The sequence below is a fragment of the Helianthus annuus genome, chromosome 11, assembly GCF_002127325.2.
Source record: "Helianthus annuus cultivar XRQ/B chromosome 11, HanXRQr2.0-SUNRISE, whole genome shotgun sequence".
NCBI classification, from domain to species: domain Eukaryota; kingdom Viridiplantae; phylum Streptophyta; class Magnoliopsida; order Asterales; family Asteraceae; genus Helianthus; species Helianthus annuus.
In genome coordinates, this window is record NC_035443.2 from 122,241,467 (window position 1) to 122,262,992 (window position 21,526).

At 38.9% G+C, this 21,526-nt stretch overlaps 1 protein-coding gene across 1 annotated transcript; it reads right to left on the reverse strand.

Moving 5' to 3' along the window:
* Positions 1-6,675: 6,675 nt before the first annotated feature.
* Positions 6,676-10,214, reverse strand: LOC110889583. The gene is made up of 7 exons (XM_022137136.2): positions 10,031-10,214; positions 9,845-9,912; positions 8,819-8,927; positions 8,398-8,480; positions 7,669-7,827; positions 7,311-7,412; positions 6,676-7,075 (listed from the first exon to the last, which is right to left on the reverse strand). Exons 1-7 carry the CDS (start codon positions 10,092-10,094, stop codon positions 6,923-6,925), a joined length of 738 nt encoding a protein of 245 aa, XP_021992828.1. The 5' UTR covers positions 10,095-10,214; the 3' UTR covers positions 6,676-6,922.
* Positions 10,215-21,526: the final 11,312 nt, after the last annotated feature.

A 21,526-nucleotide genomic window follows, 5' to 3' on the forward strand; every position in this document is an offset into this window, starting at 1 on the left:
TTTCTGAGGTTCTTGAAAGTTTCTTGAATATCGTCAAGCATTTGGTGTTCCGTTTTGCTTTTAATCACCAAGTCATCAACGTACGCCTCCATGTTTTTGCCAATTTGGTTTTCGAAGGCCTTGTCAACGAGTCGCTGATAGGTGGCACCTGCATTTTTGAGGCCAAAAGGCATCTTTTGATAACAAAAGATACCTTTGTCCGTGTGAAAAGCTGTCTTTTCTTCATCCTCCTTCTTCATGAGGATTTGGTGATAACCTTTGTATGAATCAAGAAAGCATTTAAACGAATATCCTGTGAGGGAATCGACTTTGAGATCGATTTCCGGCAGTGGGTAACAATCTTTGGGACAAGCTTTGTTAAGATCTTTAAAATCTATGCACATTCTCCAAGAGTTGTCGGGTTTCTTCACCATGACCGGGTTTGCAACCCATGATTGGTACTTGACTTCTCAAAGAATGCCGGCCGACACAAGTTTTTCAACCTCTTGGCAAGCTGCCAGGCTTCTTTCGGGTGCCAGGCTTCTTTTCTTTTGGACCACCGGTTTGACATCCGGTGGTATTCTTAACTCGTGTTCGGCAATGTTCCGGGGGATCCCAGTCATGTCTTCAGGACACCAAGCGAATACATCACTGTGATGTTTTAGCAGCTTTTCAAGGTATGAAAGGGTCTCCTGGGAAAGGTTTGGGTTGACCCTTATTCGTTGCTCAGGGTATTTAGGGTTTATGACCAACCCTTGCCTGTCTTCTTCACTGTTTGAGCTTTCACCCTCAATTATGTAAGCTTCCTGCGAGAGTTGAAGGGTTGCTATCCCTCTTTCAGTAGGGAATTTGACTGTGCCATGGCCAACAGACACTGCCATGTAAAATGCACATTGTCCGGGCCTCCCTATGATTACGTCATAACTTGAGGGGATGTTGATAACCACAAAGGTTAATGATCGGGTTCTCTCTTTCGATCCTTCGCTGAAACGAACATCAAGGGTTAGCTGCCCCAGAGGCTTGAGGGTTATATCGGCGATACCTTTTATGGAGGTTCCGGAAGGTTGAAGCCTTGAACGTTCTTCATTGCTTAAACGGTTGAAGAACTTTTCGAACATGATTTCAGTGGCTGCCCCAGTATCTATGTATGCTTTACATGTTTGTAGTGTTCCCACGGTGGCTTCTACCACAAGGGGACTAGGAAGTGGATCCTTCCTCGTTGGGGGGAAGCAGACACACTGAAGCTCCCAGGCTTCCAACCGCTGCTTCTTGTGAGGAACCTTTTCATCAGAGTATACCATATTGACTTCCTTTCCCTTGCCTTTAGCCATCTTGTCTCGAACTCCTTTTACCAAATGGGCGAGTTCTCCTGACTTAACAGCCTCTTCAATTCTCTTTTTTAGTTGGAAGTAATCGTTGGTGTGATGTCCCTTTTCTTCATGAAACTCACAGAATTGCGTGGAGTTCTCATTTTTTCTGCTTTTGGGGAGAGGCCTGGGAGGTCTAAAGTTTTGTTTGACTTCTTCTGTTGCCAGGATTTCTTGAGGGGTTTTGGTGAGGGGAGTGAAACTCATGCCTTTGTCTCTGCTTGAAGGGTTCCGACCTTCAGCCCTTCGAGAGTCTGAACCCTTTGGGCGCCTGTCATAGGAGTTGAAGTTTCCCCTCTTTCTGGCTGGACTATTGCTTCGCCAGCCAGACCCTCTTTTCCTTTGTTCCTTGATGTCTACAGCTTCCTCTCCCCGAATGTGGGCTTCGGCCCTTTCAAGGGCTTCTTCCAAGGTTTTGGGCAGAGATTTGTTGAAATCTCGTGTGAGGTATTTAGAGGTTATGGCATTCATAAAGCCAGCCACTCTCATTTTCTCGTCAGCCCCTACATAGGTCAGACCTTCCTTCTTGTATCGTTCAATGAATGCTCGAAGACTTTCATCATCACGTTGTTTTATCTGGAAGATTACTGTTGCGTCCTTGACATATCGCCTTTGTTGGGAGAAGTTTGCCAGGAAACCCCTGCTGAGATCGTCAAAGCTTCGAATGCTTTGAGCAGGTAGGTCGTTGAACCAGATTCTGGCGGATCCAACAAGAGTCTGCATGAACATTAGGCAACATTCAGCATTTGACCATTTTTCTATTCGAGCAGCACCAGTGAAGATCTGGAGGTGGTCCTCGGGATCTTCAGTCCCATCATACGTTCTGATGTGGGTTGGCATCTTGATTTTTGATTGAAAATTGTTGGTGCACTTATGTCTGTACTTTGTCTGTATTTCGTCATGATACAAAATGATGTCTCTTGTTAGTCTGGGTTACGTCTTAGGTTTGTTTATATGTGTGTTTGGATGTAAGTTTGACCAAGTCAACCATCCTCCTGGTTTGACTTGGCCAAACAGTTAACACATAATTTGTAACATATGTTGTGTCGAAGGATGTCATCGAAGGATTGTTTATATCCTTCGATGACCTCGAAGGATAACCTTCGATGGATGCAGTTGGACCTCGAAGGATATACCATCCTTCGAGGTATATGTGGATCCTTCGGTGAGATTCTGGTCGATAGATGATCTTTCGACCAGACATTCTGATCCTTCGACCAGTGTATCTGTCATGGGTATATATATACTCATGTAGTGTTCACTTGACAGTAACACAAGCACACAGACAGAAAGATACGAGAGATAGAGAGAGTATTCTGTCAAGAACACACACACACTTAGAGAGTTTGCAAAACTGATTTGTAAAAATTGAGCTTGTAACCGAACCTTTCATACGTATTAATACAAGTGGTGTTAATCGGTGAATATTGTGTGTCTTGTGTTTGTGCTTGTTTCAACTCGGTTTGCACTCTAGCTTGGATTCCGCACTCGCTAGTGTGTTTCACATAACAAGGTTAAGGTTTGACCTCATCCTCCGAGAGGGACCTACAAAAATCATAATCGGCTATCTGCCTTGAGAAGCATGAAAGGTTGCTTGGCTTATAGGGTTTAGCCAAGTCCTCTTCAGGCCTTGTATCCACATTGTTACTATTGCCATGATTCCCCTGAGTGGCTAGCAATTGATTAATGAAGTGTTGCCACGGGAAGTTGGCCATCATCTGGGTCATCATATTGGGCATGAGGTGGAAGCCTTGAAGGCTTCCTGGACCAACTGAGCAGTTTATTGCAAGAGGGGTGCTACTAACAGCACTTCGTGCTAAAGGGAGCACGGACAGAGCCTGCTCCCATGTGGTTGTTACAGAAGCTGGATAGCTTGTCACTGGGGACTGTAGGAGCTGGTCAAGTGTTAGCTCATGTCCCAGAGGAGCACCACTAGTAATTGGTTGGGAAGAGAGGATAGGATGTACCGTAGGATTTGTCATAGTGGATAGATAAGGGTGAGGGTTTGAAGGGTTGCTGGGACCAGCCTCACTTCTTGTGGTAAAAGGTGGTAGGGGTGGTCCGGGAGACAGCGTTGGCTCAGGTTCGTCATAATCTAAACGAATCCTTATGCCCTTTTCCCTTTCTTTACTCACATGTTGGTTAAGAAGTGACCTTAACTCGAGGAAATTATTAGCGACCCCCTCGGGGGTAAGTTCAACACGCGCCGGGGTGTCAGATACACCGACATTGGGGGATGGAGCCCCGGATCTGGATGGGGTTGATGTGTTGAAGGTAAGGAACTCAGGTGTGCTCCCCGAAGTCTAGAAAGGTGTTGTTATAGTCGTATGAGCTTGGCCACCACCCGGGGTGGAAGTGTTAGGGATCTGGTTCACTTCTCCCGAAGATCCACTTTCTGACATGGTGACTTTGAGTGAAGAGAGCTACACTACTAGGTCTTTTTTGAGAAGAAATGGCGGCGTAGCCCAACGGTGGGCGCGAACTTGTTGATGCAACAAACACGAGACCAAAGATGGTAGCTGAGTCGGTTAGGCAAAAAGGTTGAAGGGTTCAACCTTGCCTAACGCAGGTCACGGGGTCCCCCCACGTTTGCAAAACGTGGAAGGAGGTTCACTAGTATGTAATTGTTGTTTGCTGAGAGTTCTTTCTCCGAGACGTGCTCGAATCCAGAAGTGAAAGCAAACAGAATGTGTGTGGTGGATGTGATAAGAAGTAACTTGAGAGTGAGCAGGTACTCCACGAATGACCAGAAATGAGGGAATCTCAACTGATCGAAGAATGTCTTTTAGGGTGAATGAGTTGTCTTCTTATAGGGGAAGACATCTCCTCAAATGGTATGTACAAGACTAGTAGAACCTGTTTGCAGTGGAGGGTTTCCCCTTTTGGGGTTGAAGGCTTTTGTCCCCTGGATAATAGGATGTATTGTTCAGACCTGCTTTGCTTTTGCGAGCGTGGGTTGGTGAAGTGAGCTCGGATGTGATTGATTACTGTTCCCTCCTCGCTTTTCCCATTTCACAGCTTTTCAACCATTGAACCGTTTAACCCTTTAAGCACTTGCATGTTTAGTCACTTTATTTAGTCTTGGGCTACCCCCGTCATCATATACTTATAAATAAAAATAAGTACACTTGGCATATTTTCATACTCTTTCCTTAATTGTAGGCTTATATAGTTTCAACACGTGGTAGGTTGTAGTTCCACCATTATAACTATAAGAGTAAATTACAAGTTTTGCCTTTATGTTTGTACCAAATTATAATCGGTGTCCTTTAACTTCAAAATTGACTTGTTTCGTCCTTAACGTTTCAAAATCCTGCACATTATGTCCTTTAGCCCTAACTTAGTCAGATTTTTTGGTTAAATATGGTCATGTGCCTTGCACATGAGGGTATTCTTGTCATTTCACCTTCCCATGGGCTATTTTATAAAGAATTATTATTCAAAGACTAATTGTATAAACTGAAAAATAAAAATAAATATAAACTCTTCTCTCTCTTTTATATCTCTCTGATATGAACCCACCACCACCACCACCTAATCTATCTCAACCCATCACCACCACCCCACAACCTTCACTGCCACAACCCACCTCGGCCATCACCAGTGGCGGACCCAGGATTTTTGGACAATGGGGTCCCATTTTTCCGGTGTTCAAATTTTTTTGATCGGTCGTTGTTCGGGTCGGGTCGGGAAACATAATAGAAAACAATATCATAACTAAATTATAAGTTTCATTTACTACACATTCAACTAAATATAGGTGAGAAAAAATCGAAATAGGAAAAAAATAGAGTGATTAATTTAAAATCAGGTTTAAGGAAAAAAAAAAACACAAAAAAACAAAACAAACAGGTATTGAACCCAAGACCTTTTGTGTGTAAACAAGGGGTTTTACCACTGCACCAGGCTCACTTTCATTGTTATGGAGTCCATAGAAAATTTTATATACCGCTTCTACTACTTTTTTAAAAAAGACTGGGGTCCGGGGACCCCGTTTCGCTTAACGTGGGTCCGCCCCTGGCCTTCACCGCCTCAACTGACGCCTTCTTCGTCGCCCAATCACCACTACTCAAAAACTCAACCAAACAATTTACCAACAAATTCAACGCCGATAAACAACTCAATCGCCGCCGATAAACACATAGTCGAGCCGATCTACAAGTTCTGTCATGCTCCGTCATAACCGCTTCAACCAACGGATTTGATTGGGAGGAAAACAACGGTGACGTAATCTCCGACAGAGATCATTTTGAACACGTGAGGTGAGAGAGCGTCGCTGTGTGTTGTTGAGAGAAACCCTAGGATGCGGATGCATTGCCGGCGTACCGGAGATTTGTCGGAGGATGATGTGTTGGTGAGGTAGGTGAGGAATGGAGCGATGGAGGTGTGGTTGAGAGTGAGTGCGATGGATTTGAGCTCCGATGAAGCGACCATCGACCCTCATTGAGAGTGAGTGGTTTGTGAGGTAGGTAAAACGCCGTCGCAGCTGAGGCGTTGGGGAATTACCAGAGGGCCGGTCGTGGCGTTGGGGAGAAGATTGTTGCAGGTCATTAATGGTGTTTCTACATATTTTAATATATGGTCTTCAATTTTGACTAAACTATCCAATAAGAAATGAGATGGGTTAAGTGAAAACTTAAAAAAAAAAAAAAAAAAAAAAAAAAGATAAAAGACAAAAGATATCTGAAGAACCAAAAGTCCAAAATCTAATCTGTTTGACGAAGAAGGTCAGATTAAAGAGAGAGAGAGAGAAAGAGGGAGAGTTTATATTTGTTTTTTTTTTATTTTTTTTTATTGTGTAAATAGTCCTTGAATAATATTATTTTACAAAATAGCCTCTACAAATGTGAAATGACAAGAATGCGCTCATGTGCAAAGTATGCGACCATATTTAACCAAAAAATCCGACTGAGTTAGAGCTAAATGCCATAACGTGTAGGATTTTAATACGTTAAGGACAAAACTAGTCAATTTTGAAGTCAAAGGACACCCCCTGCAATTTGATACAAACATAAAAGACAAAACTTGTAATTTACTCAAAAATTAAAAGAGCCCATGCGGACTGCAACGACTTTTCCTTGCGGTCATCTGTGTATTTTTTCAATGTAACACAACGTCAAAATGAAGTTTTTTAGTTCTCATTAACAATGTGTCTTCTTATGATCTCTCCTTTCAATCTTTACAGGGCTCCCGCCCTCATGTCACCTTTAATCTACAATATTCTCTATATATTGCAGCTTAAAACTAGACTTGTGAGTCAACAAATACAAAAACAACAAAGTGCAACAATAAAAGTTACAACATGCTCTTTATTCTATAGAGTGATACATGTCCAACATATCGTTACTCAATGGTATTATTATTTAACAAACATATGAAATAAATATCCAACAAAGTCAAATAAAAGAATGTTCCAAGAATCTTTGACACATCCACCACATTAGCAGAGCTAGAAATAAGTTATTCAAAGGGTGGGCACAACAGAGATAAGTTTACATCCAGTTAACTTTAGCTGGTACAAACTTAAGCTAACTATTTACACGGGTTGTAATCGCGGTTTGGTTGGGTTAAAACACCTACCAAAAACCATCTTTTGCCATTTTCAGGAACTCACAAAGTGTGATGGTTGGGAGCTCGTTGTTGTCCGATTTCTTCTTCTTGATTTTGGTCATCTTCAACACCTTTGTACCTTTGGTCTCGGACTCCGTTGTTGACACCAAGTTGTAGAACTGTCAATGACAAGATGATTCATAGGGTGTTTGGATGTGCACTTCGAAAGCAACCATATGATATTGAATGAACATTGTCAGATAATTAGTTTTTTTCCTCTTATTTGGTAACCGTGAGAACCCGTTACTAGTGTTTGGGTCATTATCATAAAGTGGATAAGACGGTTTAATTTATATTTTACTGACAATAGTTTTAATAAAACCTTTTGAAAATAGATTTATATTTATATTTTACCTCACAAACACCATGAAGTAACAACCTATGGAAAGGATCTTGGGCATACATCACAAGAACCTCCTCATTAGCTGCCTCTGAGACAAAGGCCCGTATGTTAACCTGAAAACGATCAGTGTGATCACTATGATTGCAAAAATCATATTACTGACACAATAATTTAATTTACTTATTAGAATGATTCAGAAGGTTTTTATCCATTTGACCCCTTTCCTAAATGGGCCAAAACTGTCATCTTTGCTTTATACCAAAATTTATATGTTTCAAGTTTTCAACTGCACAACCATTTTACAAGCAAAAAGATTATTGAATAAAAATCTTCTGGTATAACAAGATAGATGCGTATACTGTAAAATACCTCAAAACCATTAACAAGTTCTGGAAGGAAGCTTCGGCGAAATGCCTCTCTAGTTCTGCAGTCAACCCTATGCCATGCAGTTAACGCAGCTATCTTATCAGCATCCACACTACTTTTCTTCTTTGATGAGAAACCTTTGAGAGCCTCTATTGCACCAGCCTGCAGGGGAAAACATTTAAGGATTAAATATTATAAAAATCATAAAAAAATAAAGTGTAAAACATAAAAGGTCAGGCTTTTGTTCAATTTATTTATAAATAATCAAACTGTTAAATAAAAATATAAAAATAACTTTTTCTTGCTATATTAATACTACTTACTGGATAAAACAATTCAGAAGGTTATATGCATTAGAAATACAATTTTGAGTGACTTCGATCCATTCCTTTTTAGCTAAGCGTTTTGATTTAAGTTATTTGACCCATATGAGATCAATAATGACCCAAACGACCCATGTTTACATCATGAAGAAAGACAAAGTCCATAGTAGAAAGAAAAAAAAAAGCTAATTAAGAGCAGATAAACAGAGTAAGGTATATTCTCGTTGCTAAGATATAAACTTCTTTCAAGCCAACCCCATATTAAAGGAAATACGGAAAACGGGAGGCATAGTTATACTCAACAATAGGATGTTGACATCGGTGTCAATAGAAACATGAGTAAGAAATCATTTTTTCCAAGAGTACCATTGATGGGAAAAGAGAACGACAAACAAGAGAAGTGGAAAACCTCTTTATCCATGTCTATATTCCTAAACTTGTCCCACTCCCCCACATTTGTCATGCAAAATGGTGACGGCTGTGCCTCATCACCTGTAAAGTCAACCATAAACGTATCATTTTGCCAATTCAGCAAATAAAGAGCATACCATGGTGGGCCAATATCACTGCTTGGCCAACCAAAACCGAATGAAAATGCATTTAACATTATAAGCATTACTATTTGTCCATACTGAACTTTAAAACTCCCGTTTTGGTAACCAACTTTTTAAAATTTTGCTTCTGATGCAATTAACTTTTAAAATTTACCTTTTTGACCAGCTTTTAAACCTATATACTTAAATTTACAATAGAAAACAGATGAAAGACAAACCACTACCATCCAAATACAGTAATACACGGTTACACACACATAAATTAAAGTGTTTTACCAAAAGGTGGTGGAGCAAACAACCCTCTAATTTCATCTCCAGTCAAACGAGGTACAAGCTCCAACAGTATACGATCATTTATCCATCTACGTGCCCGTCTGTTGCTAACCTGGAAGAAATTAATAAAGATTGTCAACCACATAGTTTTCAAAAACACAGGTCATAAACCTAATTAACAATCACATACAATCCAAATCACAACTACAAATTAACTAAAGATGATGCAAACCCAAATAGTTCACTATTCATGAAACTCCAGTCATGTGAATTAAAACAAGAAATACAATGAGTGAAAACACTAAGAACGGGTTACATATGTAGAAAGTATCTATCAAGTAGCAGTTTACTAAACTACAACAAGATTGTCAAAACATCAATTCATGTATAAATTAAAACAAGAAAGAAAATGAGTAAAGTTTTAAAAACATGTCACATATGTAGAAAGTATCTATCAACTATCAGTTTACTAAACTGCAACAAGATTAACATCTAACTTCCATCTCCTCACGTAGATTACATCGTAAATATGTAAAAAAATAATAATTCTTTTAGCAAATACAGAAATAACTAACTAGATTAAAATATTCATTAACTGGTCAGCAAGATCACAGTTTCACCATTAAATTAAAAATCACAACAGTTCAAACTCATCATCAGGTCATCAGTATATACACTTTTTGTAACTTAAAACATCAATCCATGTAAATTAATACAAGAAAAAAAATAAAAAAAAATTAAGAACAGATCACATATGTAGAAAAGTATCTATCAACTATCAATTTACTAAGCTACAACAAGATTAACAACATCTAACTTCCGCATCATCCGTATATTACATAGTAAATCAAAACATTCCATAGCTAGTCAGCAAGACAAATCATAAATCACAACAGTTTAAACTCATGCCATCACTATACACAAAATTTATCAGTTAAAACATCAATTCAATCAAATCATCCACATAATATCATCTTCTACAATCAACAAATCCGTAAACATAAACACAGATCTACAAATCAAAATTACTCTGTCGTTCAAGCTCTCAAGGTATTCAATCTTCTTCTCGAGCGCCAATCCACGTGATTTCGCATCGCCTGCAAACATCCACAAATCAAATCTAACTTTAAACAATCGATCAATTGAAACTGTATGAACAATTAGCGATGAAACCCTAGGTTGTGGTGGCGATCAAATTCGGGGAATTTGTGGTACCTTTGGTGTGATCGAATGAAGATGATGAGAAATGATCGTGCGGGAGAACATCAGGAGTCGCCATTGATAGGAATTTGAGTGATTGTTGAAGCTGAAAGCTGTTTGAATGTTTGGGGAATCTGAGCCCTAAAAATGAGGGAATTGGGGGAATATGCTGTGATGTGATGCAGTCGTGTGCGGGATGCCGGGATGCTTCTTGTGTACCTACAGCTAGGGGTGAGCGTTTCACGGTTCCGACCCCAAGAACCTTGAACCTGACCCATAAGAACCTTAGACCCGAACCTTTTTTTTAATATATGAGTCGGTTTTCGGTTCTAGATTTATATGAAATACCGGTTCCGACCTGACGGTTCTAAGATAAGAACCACCAAAACCGTTCGTAATTTAATTAGAATGTATAAAAAAACTATTTTTTTTATAAAAAAAGGTCCAATAGATGTGTATTGTTAACTCAAAAGAATAAAACAATACTATTCTTTTGCCTCTTCGCTATTCTTTTACGTGTTCTTGTAATCAATTTAACGTAATATTAATACAGTATTAAAATAATTTTATTTTTAAAGAATAATAATGAGTTTTTCGTAAATTATATTCCAGCTAGATGTACATATAGATGTATATATATGGATGTGATATACTACATAATATATCTATTATATCCAAATTTGTAGTATATATTTACGTATATTGCTCTAATGTATTTGCATATGTGTATATAGGGTAAGGATAGTGTAAAAAGGGCCTAAAGTGTGAGAAGTGTAAGAAGTGTATTATAACACTATATATAATACTATATAACACCATATAAACACCGTATAACAGTATGTAACACCATATAATACCATATAACACTATGTAACACTATATATCATTATATAACAAATATAACACCATACATCTATCATAGACATGCTATCAGACAACCTATAGTGTTATATTTGTTATATAATGATATATAGTATTACAAAGTGTTATATGGTATTATATGGTGTTATATATTGTTATACGGTGTTTATATGGTGTTATATAGTGTTATATATAGTGTTATAATACACTTCTCACACTTCTCACACTTTGGGCACTTTTTACAGGATCCTCTACCTGTGTATATATACTAATACAATTACCAACATGAGTCACACCCTTTGATTTAAGCATCATGTCTTTACATACCAGCGCAAAGTACCGTTTCAAGAAGGAAAAAGAAGTGACGGTTCAAAAGTCAAACCACTAATTGTATCTTATCCCACCGTTTCAACATCTACATTACATATACAATGCAACACTAAAACAAAATTCCGTCACCGCCATATGTTTACACCTTCACGCCTTCCTACAAGATTCACCACCACCATCTTGGTATATTCACCAATATTTCAAATTTCACCATTGTCATCTACGTTTATTCACCATATCCTTTAATCTCTCAAATCCGATCACTCGATCAGTGACATAATCTTCCGGTATGTATTTCTACACCCGTGGTTATGAATTGCAACTATGAAAGTACTAAATGTACTTGATAACCAAATATTCTTCAATCTTTTTTACAAATCCTTCGTCCGTAAGTGATCTGTATATAGTGAAAATAGGTTCCGATTCTGTTAATTTGTTATTATAAGCGTTATATTGTAGGAATGATGGTTGTTTGAAATCATGATTGTGTTGATGAGGGAAAACTTTTGCATAATTTGTTAATTGTCACAATAAGTGTTTCGTTATAGAAGTGATGGTTATTTGGAATCGTACATGATCTATGAAAATGCATGATCGGATAAGGAGTTTTGAACCGATGACGATAATCAATGAAATTATGCTCGATTTCGTTAAATTATTTGCGGATGCATTTCATTATAACAATTACGGTTATTTGGAATCATGAATATGCTGATGATGGAAAAAATGGTGAAATTAGGTTTCTATTATCATCTGCATTTTATTTTGAAATGACGGTTATTTTCATTCGTTTTGATAAAAAGTTTATTGAAAATATGCTGAATGACCCTAACCCGTTATGCTAATTGAAATTTATGTTGTTTCTGTATTCTAATTATATTTAATGATTTTGCGCTTTCTTTGGTAACTAAATAAATATCTAATATCGATGTGTAAGATTAACCGGAAGAATGACCAACTTTTTCTCATTAATATTCATCACCCCTTTTCGTATTCAATAGGATATAGTCATATATGTTACTAAAAAATCAAACATAAGTTTTATTTGATGTTGTTGCAGGTGCTAAAGAACTAAGAATATCATTCACTTCTGATCAAAGAACCCCTGTTCATGAAAAAACCTCTACACAAACTGTGATAAAGAAAGATATATATATTGTGTTGTATTATATATTCAAGAAATTAAAAATAAAAATTAAAGGGTATTTGGTTTTGTCACCGTTGGGCTAAACCCCGGTGTATATTATAGTCTAAGTTACCGGCATACCACGTCGGTTTGATATTTTGGGTCTCGGCATCGGACAAGAGTATTTGTTTGTGAAGATTGATCGACGACCGACCAGTATTTGTTTGATACCAAACAGTATTTGTTTTTGAAACCATGATCCTGGTTCCGATTTGTAATCTTCATTTTCTTTACGATACCGACTCCATTTTGTTATAGAATAAAAGTGAGACGAAAAAGTCTATGTCAACTTTGGGAACCTATGGCCGAAAACAGCATCAACGGCTCTTTCAAAAAGAGTTTTGGACCATTGTTCATTAACCCTTATAAGTGACCCTAAGAACTTCGGCTTTTAATTCATGGACTTCGGATCCTGCATTGGAACAGGTGGCGACTAAGTTTGTTGATGAGTTTTCGTTTTAGGGACCCCGGACAAGGTTCTAGCATTTAAACTAAAAAGCTTCAAATATGCAATTAAGAAGTAGGCTGAGTATGTGAAAACAAAGGAGGCCGAAAGGGAAGGTTTTTAGAGCCCAGGTTGATTTTTTTAAGACTTGGTGGAGACTACAATGTTAACAGAGGAGACTATAATGAATTAGTAATGTAAACAAAATAAATTGAAACTTTTATTTCCAATGCGAATGTTTACACATACAATTTCGAGTCGCATGTGTATGCGACAACTACGAAAAATGCTGGTGTGAGTTTATGAGGTTTTTTAGGTTATTTGTATTTGATGTGTTTAAGAGAGATGGAGAAGAAAAAAGGGATTCCAAGGGTGTGAGTTTATGTACGAAACAAGGATATTCTATTAATTCATTTATTGGCTTTTACAACTCATCCAAGTATGCTACAAGTCTTCTTATATTTCATGTCGTTATACAAATGTCCCAAAAATGTTAATATTCTTGAACTTTTGATCATGTATTATAAGCTTTTTGTGTGTGACAAGATTTCCATATTTGGGTCAGAAAAAAAATCCTTTCAACTTATTATAGATTTACAATTGAAAATCCAGTCTACGTTAGATGAAATATAAAGTATATTAATGCCTAACGTTTACATAATCAGAATTGAAATCGCGAATTGCGCATGTAGGCTATGGAAAAAGCAAAATGAATAAAACTAAGGGTTTTCGCATCTCATATATTGATACTAAAGACTTTTATAATCAACATCCCGCCGCAACGCGCGGGTGACGTCGACTCGTTTATAACAAAAATAAAAGCAAACGCACCACATATTATGGTATAGTCTTATTACGTAGCTTTGGATATGTTTAATTAGGTATGTTCTAATGTATATATACATGGATCTTTGTTTTGATATGTATACATAATGGATTCGTATAATGTTTCGAGTGACGAGAATGATAAAATCGTTAATAAAACAAAAGCCGGGAAACGAAAAATGACATAAAAAAGAAAGCTCACGGGCTATTGTTGGAACCATATGGAGAAATTCTTTGACGAACATGTTAAAAGAATAAGAAGATGTAACCCTTCAAAGGCATGTTACATAAGAAGGTTCTGGCCCATCAGACCCTTCACCCGACCCATCAGAACCACTAGGACCCGGAACCACATAACTTTCTAAGGTTCGGTTCGTGGTTCTCAATTTTATCAATAAAAGGGTATGCGGTTCCGGTGGGTCTAGGTTGGGTCGGTTCTGACCCTTTGCACAGCCCTACCCTACTGGGTGAATATGCTTTTATGCATGCTCTTTTTATATAATTAAAAGATTTAATAAAAAAACAACTAAGACAATAAGCTAAAAGCATCGAGTTCTTATCCATATCCTTATAAATTAACAAAAAAACATATTTACCTTATCATTTATCCACAACAAAATTAAATGATTTATTACTTTAAAAAATAACAAAGAAGAAAACATAAATAACATACATGTTCTTCCAATCGATGAATCGTTGTCGAATAAATTAGCGGATAAACAGTATTAGAATGTAGGGTTTTGGAATAACAATAATAATCAAAGATCTACCATAGAAAAAAAATAACCAAAAACAACAAACATCAATAAGGAAGAGCATACCTATGTTAACAATGGATGATACGTTGAAGAACAAAGCATATGTATCTAGAGAATCAGAGCTTCAACCGTATCCACCTCCTTAATGACGACGACCACCGCCATCACATGACGGCTTCCACCGTATCCAACTTCACTAGGATGTTGGCGATCCAAAAATTAAACATTAACAATAAAAATAAAAAAAAGAACCGAAGTATATACAATGGATTAAACATTATAATCAACGACAATGTAGAGAGATTTCATACTTGCAAGTGAATTGGTGAAAGAAACCAGTGTTTCTCCTATACAACAAAAGGTAAATAACAGATGGTGGTATTAGATTGTGTAGATGACAACAACAGATTAGGATAAATTCAGGATGAAACGCGTCGAGGATAAACATACCTCAAAGAATTGAATAAGCGGCTTCAATGGAGAGGAAAAAACACAAAGATGGATCAGAAGAATGAAAGTGGCAATGAAGTTGTCTGTTAGGATTTGAAGAGAGAAAAGGTGAGAAAGTTGTCTCAGTAATTTAGGTATAGCCTTTATGTCCCATTCATACGAAAGTGCCTTTCATACGAATGGGTCATTTACAAGAAATTCCGACCATTTCGATACGAAATACAATCTAAATTATACAATAAAATACTAAACAAAATAAGACTCAATACGTGACGAAAGCTACGAGAAACTTGAAGCACTGAACTCCGAACTCTCTTCGAATAGCATAAACCTTCAAATCATCAAACCATCCCCAACTGAGAATATCACCCAAAGATGCATCTGGATGTCTCGTAAAGAATGCTAAAGGCCTCTTAAACTTTCTTTCTTTGAAGAGATGATAGAATAAAGTTCACTTTCAATATAAAAAACTAGCTATTAAAGTCATTAATACATACACAATTAAAAAGTTAACCAAAGACTGGAAATCAAAAGTAATACATAAATGATTTGTCTTCACCAACTGATGTAAGAGATTGGTCAAGCATGACCTTTGTTTGACAAAAACTCTTATGATCAATCTTGGATCCCGAGACTACTACACACACTCTAAAGATGGATGATGGATGAATGTGGTGGATGATGGTGGTATTGTGGTAGTGGAGTGGTGGTAGGTATGAGAGAAGTGGTTTGCCAAGGGATGAGTCGCAATTGAACCAAACACCTCTATTTATAGCTGAAAACAGAAGGTGTACACGACCCCGTGCTTGATAGGCACGACCCCGTGCCCTTCTCCCTCTCTGTCTTCATTTAATGATCTTGTCAGTCCAGATGCTCACACGGCCCCGTGTGTCAACGAAGACCCCGTGGCCATTGTACTTGTTGTACATCCAAGATTTACGAATCTAAGAGTTGACCACGGCCCGAGTCCATGAAACACGGCCCCGTGTCCCTTGTCTGCTTCTGTTTTTCTTTTTCTTCATGGAATCTGGGGTGGGGCACGACCTCATGCCCGGCAGGCACGACCTGTGCTTAGCTTCTGATTTGCTGTTCTTAGTCTTGGGGTGAAGCTCGAAGGATTGTATATTGTATCAACTTTCCATCTTTTGTATTCATCCTGGTTTTTGCCGTTAATTTGTTCCTTTTGTATATTTAAGCTATTTCAATCCTGAAAATCAAAAGTATACAAAGAAACATTTTTTTCAACATTAGTACTAAAAGGGTTGTTTTTATACCGTATTTGATATAATTTATATGTTGCATTTGGCGTATATCAAATACCCCCACACTTGAATATTTGCTTATCCTCAAGCAAAACTCTTCAATTTTTTTTTTTTGCTTACACACCCAAATGGAAGTAGAGCCAGTTTCAACGCCGTTGAAATGAGCTAAATCGAAGTTTAACCCAATTTCCTACACTTCCTAGATTAAGGACATTTTGTACTGAATCTTTACCCTACTTCTATATTACTTTTGTCTTTTTTGATAATTTGTACGGTAAAATTAATTCAATGATTTTGAAAAAAAAATTATCTGGTTAAATTTAAGAAAAAAAATCATTTGGTTAAATTTAAGATATTAGAGGACAAATATTAGGGAATATTCGATTTTTTAAAATACTTAATTAACATAATAATATTTTAAGTTTTTTTTTTGAACGGCCAATAGAACAAATCCTAAACACTCTCTGGGTACCCACTGGACAAACGAAGTACTCCGAGAGTAACCCGGGTCCACTATCAATTCCGAGAAAAACCCGGTAACCCACCCACCCGTAGGCATAACAGTGAAATTATCAATAAAACCCATTTAACTCAAGATCAGGTGTAACAACCCGCACATTCGTGCGTTGTTACTACTCGTTACACTTGTTACGCCTAGCACCAGAGATTCAGATCATAATGTAACTATATCACATACATCGCTATATCGCAATATTTTCGCATATTATCGCATATTTTATCGCTATCACATCACATTGTACTTGATGACAACCACGAAGATGTCGAGTGAGGACCAATTCTACCCTCCTTGATAATAATGATGTGTCGCAGTGCAACTCATTACTCAAAACGCACAACGCATCACACACATTAACGTTCACGATGACATTAAGAGAGGACCTATTCTACCCTCCTCGATGACCGTGAAGCGTCGCAAAGTAACGCATATTCGAAACGAAATCCGGTTATTGTATCGCAACTTTGAAATATGGATATGTATATACGACCCAACGTGGCTAATTATAATAAATATATGAAAATGTGGATGAGAATGTGTAACCAAACTATCGCAACGCTTAACAATCGAAACGGAATGCCAAAACTCAGCTCGCCGGGGGCGTTTGATCGATGGCACTTCGATCGAATGGCCACCCGATCGGACAACCATCCGATCCGACAGCCAACCGATCGGACAACCATCCGATCCGATGCACTGCACCGCCTTTCTCCTCCTTTGCCTATAAATACCCCACTTGTCACATCAACAACAGTTGATGTGACTGCTCTCGCTCGACCAGACGCCTTCTCGCCATTTTCTCTCGATTTCTCTCAATTCTTGTAAGTTCTACCTCAAATCTTGTACTTTTATGATCTACACGCACTCCTTCATCTTTTTCACCAACAAATCTCACTTTTCACCGTTAAATCCTCGGATTTGAGCCGTTCCAAGGTGATGTCATCATGGAGTTCTTAGGAACAATGAAGTGTGACTTCATCTCATCAAGAACAGTCCAGATCTTATAGATTCCACGGTGTATAAACACAAATCTCACCTAAATCTAAGTTAAATCTAAGTTTCTAAGTTTTCTTCAAACTTTCTTAACTTTTCACTCGAAACCGGTAGCAACAGAGCTCGTACAGACCTTCTACTCTTCCTATAGTGAAGTGTCAGTTAGAGAACCGGTCCCTATCGACGAGATGACAGGCTTGTCGTGTTAAACACGAATAACCGTCGAGAACAGTTAACTGATCGGACGGGGTGATTCCCATCCGATCCAATGACTTGGACTTGGTGGAGTTCCATTGTTTAGCTCGTGGTCGCAACGTCTCGACCAAATCGCAAAAACTTAACGAAATAGCCAAGATGTAAAATGATAAGATTGCGGGACGGGCCGTCCGATCGGATTGCCGACCGATCGGGCTGCCACCCGATCGACCAGCAATCCGGCCGGGTTACACTTGGGGTCAAGACTTAAACAAATTTTTAAACATTCAAGGATCTGAACAACGAACGGATTGCCGTCCGATCAGATTGCCGTCCGATCGAACGGCCATCCGATCGGCTGACTTTTGGATCCTTAACACTTAAACGTTTTACAAATCCTCACCACACATCAGTTCCAATGGATTGTCACCCGATCGGATTTCCACCCGATCGAGCGACCAGTCTGCTATGAACTTATCAACCAAAGTGTCTCGCTGATCGGGTCACCGTCCGATCGAACAGCCACCCGATCGACCGACCGTTCAATCGACCGACCGTTCGATCGACCGACCTGAAAGGTAGAGATACTTCACTGTTCTCAAAATGCTACAACGAAAACTTCAAAAGGCAAACCAGCATACAAAAACATCTCTTCACCAAATAAGGCGACAATCCAATTGAATGGTCATCCGATCGGATGACCATCCGAACGGATTGCCACCCGGTCGACTGGCCATCCGACACTTGGTTCACCGCCACTGTTTATCGCACTATTCAACACTTACACTATCAATCTGAAATCAGGCTAATCTCAGACGCGCTCCCTTCAATCCAACCAAGTCGTGGTTGTTGCTTGCTGAGCACCGACTGTGAGTATACTTGAACCCTTTTTGCTTTTGCACTTTTGGGTGTAACATATGTTGCTATCAAATCAAATCACATCAAATGCTTAAACGATTTATCACTTGCGAATGACCAATGTGCATAGTTATACGTGATGCTAGTTACATATGTGCTAGGACTTATACTCGTGACGTCCCACCATGACTAGTATAGTACTATTGCGCCCGACGGAGTCTAGTTTAGCAATTGCGATCGAAGCTCGAGGACTTAGCTGCTAGTATCAGTTTTGTGAGTATATATGTCATGTATTACGTTTATGTATGTGGAAATTCGCAGCTTTTATATACTATACTATTACGTATCAAACCTGTATGCTCGCCAATACTTTTGTATTGACATTATTTTAACGTATGTTGCAGGTTTAGTTGCAGTCTACATCAAATCAAGCTAGGGAGTCTAGAAACACGCCTAAAATCTAGGTTATCGGATTTGTATTGTTTGAGAGAACATGAAAAATTCGTGACAGCTTATGTGATTGTACTTGTTTGTTAGTATGGGATAATGAACGCATTAAATACTGTTGCACTTTAGTTCTTATGGATTCTCTTGAGCAATCTGATTCGCCTAGCGCCGCGCCTCGATGATTCCGCCATCGGTTGGGGTGTGACAGATTGGTATCAGAGCCATAACTATAGGGAATTAGGTAAAATTTTGTGACTCGACCTAGTCCGGGTCGACGTCTTAGAAATTGACCTAATCTATAGTCTAAGTACCAACAGGCCGACTCGTGCAAACTTAGTAGGAATTGCACGGGCCTACTCGATACTCTCTTTCGAATCCGTTAAAAACTACAACTTCGCGTGAAAACCACATACTACAATTTCACGCGAAGAGCCTTTCCTAAGGCTGGAATATTACTTAGCCTTTCCTAAGGCCAACACAATACACACGTTTTCGAAGATACTCGCATAAGACAACCGAGTGATCCAGTCAAGATCAGGCGTGAAAACCAAGAACTCTCGATAAGATCGCTCACTCAGCGCATTTTTCTAGCACGAGAACCTTTCATCGAGCTAGGAGTGACATCCACATCTCGACGAAAGTCTCCATTTCGAAATCTAGTGGAACTCAAGAACTTATTTGAAGAGCATAACCACAAATAGGAACGGAGTTGTTAAGTCAGGGGTGAAACCCGTATCTTAATAAACCGTTCCACTCTCTAAAATGGTTTTCGAAAAGCTCTCACCAAGGACTCGACAATAACGATGACTCGAGCCACGCAATGACTAGGAGGACGAATGCCATGAGCTGCATCCCAGTGGAAGCATAAGCCTTCTAGGTCAGCGCGCGTGCACGAACTTGTTGGGTATAGTTGGGTTACCTTGGGTAGTCGACGCCTAAACACCCGAGTCACTCCGATTATTTTACTAAGCCTACGATTCGCCGGTTTTACGCTTTAATGAACTTAATTACACTTTAAGTATTTATTATACGCCTTATTGATTTCTCCATTTATCAATTTTCGCCCCTTCTTTTACAAAACGCACAACTCGCACAACCATCGCAATCTAAAACGAAAAACGAATGTTCGCAACAAAACTAATGTCTAATTGCTCGCTCTCGCTCCCTCTCCCTTCACCGCGTCCTCGCGCAATCTACACCGATATGTATGTGGGTAAGCATAAACTACAACTATTTATATCTACAAAACGAATCAATTGTGTGAGAACTTAGGAATCTCGTGTCTCCTATGTGGCTCCTATGTGAAATCTATTATATTAATCGCTACAAGTTTGATCGCGCTCAATCGCATCGCAAAACTCAAAATCATTATGATCGAATCTCATTCCAAATCTCTCTATGTCTAGATGCCTTCCAACGACTCTACCTCAAGACGAACAGCTAGGAGAAGAGCCAAACGAAGCGCCTAGAAGAGGATTGCCTCGCTTGTGACCAAGGAAGTGGCCAGGGTCATTCCTCGAATTGTCACTCAAGTGCACTCTCTCAGCAACTCTCGAGCCTCGGAAGACTCTAAGACGGAAGGGCCGCAATCTGCTTTCCTCTATAAACACTTCAAATCCTGTGACCCGATGGAGTTCACGGGTGAAGGAGGTGTGTCCCAACTACTCCAGTGGTTCGATTCTATCGAAGTTACCCTTCGTCAGAGTGGGTGTCCCGATGGATTTCGTACTACTTGCGCTACTGGAGTATTTCAATCGCGAGCACTCGACTGGTGGACAGCTGAATGTAACAAACGTGGGATCTCCACAGCTTACGCTCTCTCTTAGGATAAGCTGAAAGAGCTCATGAAGAAAGAGTATTGCCCTCCCCACGAAGTCCAGAAACTTGAAGACGAATTTTGGAAAATCAAGCAAGTCGAAGGTGACAATAATGGCTACACAGCAAGGTTCAAACAGCTGAGCATTATCTGCCCAAGTCAAGTCGACACTTCAGAAAAAGCCATCGCGAAGTATGTTCACGGCTTGCCTGAGTGCGTGGACGATTTTGTCGAAGCTGCAAGACCTGCTACCCTCGAAGAAACTGTCACGGCCCTTGGCCCCGGCTTGACCCGGTCCATAGCCGTGAGGCAGGAAATCCCGTGGTATTTAATTTAGGCGACAGCGGAAGTCTTTTAATACAGAATCTTTTAATACTCAAATGCCCGTTTAGTTTATTACATAAAGTTTAGGGATAAAACCCTGTAATATACAATAAGGTGATTTCTCGGGGAAATCTTTATTTCTCAAAACATGTTTCTTTATTTATTTACATTGAGCCACTTTTCTAAGCTTGTAGTGCTTCACGGCACTTTTCTTGGATCACAACAGATCACCTGAAACATGTTT

Bases quoted from the DNA above. Each gene is read 5' to 3' on its own strand.
- LOC110889583 (XM_022137136.2), bottom strand. From the start codon at position 10,094: ATGGCGACTCCTGATGTTCTCCCGCACGATCATTTCTCATCATCTTCA. The intron at 8,481-8,818 runs GTAAAACACTTT...TTGACTTTACAG, and splicing joins GTTTGCTCCACCACCTTTTG to GTGATGAGGCACAGCCGTCA. The intron at 7,828-8,397 runs GTTTTCCACTTC...TTTCCCCTGCAG, and splicing joins ATATAGACATGGATAAAGAG to GCTGGTGCAATAGAGGCTCT.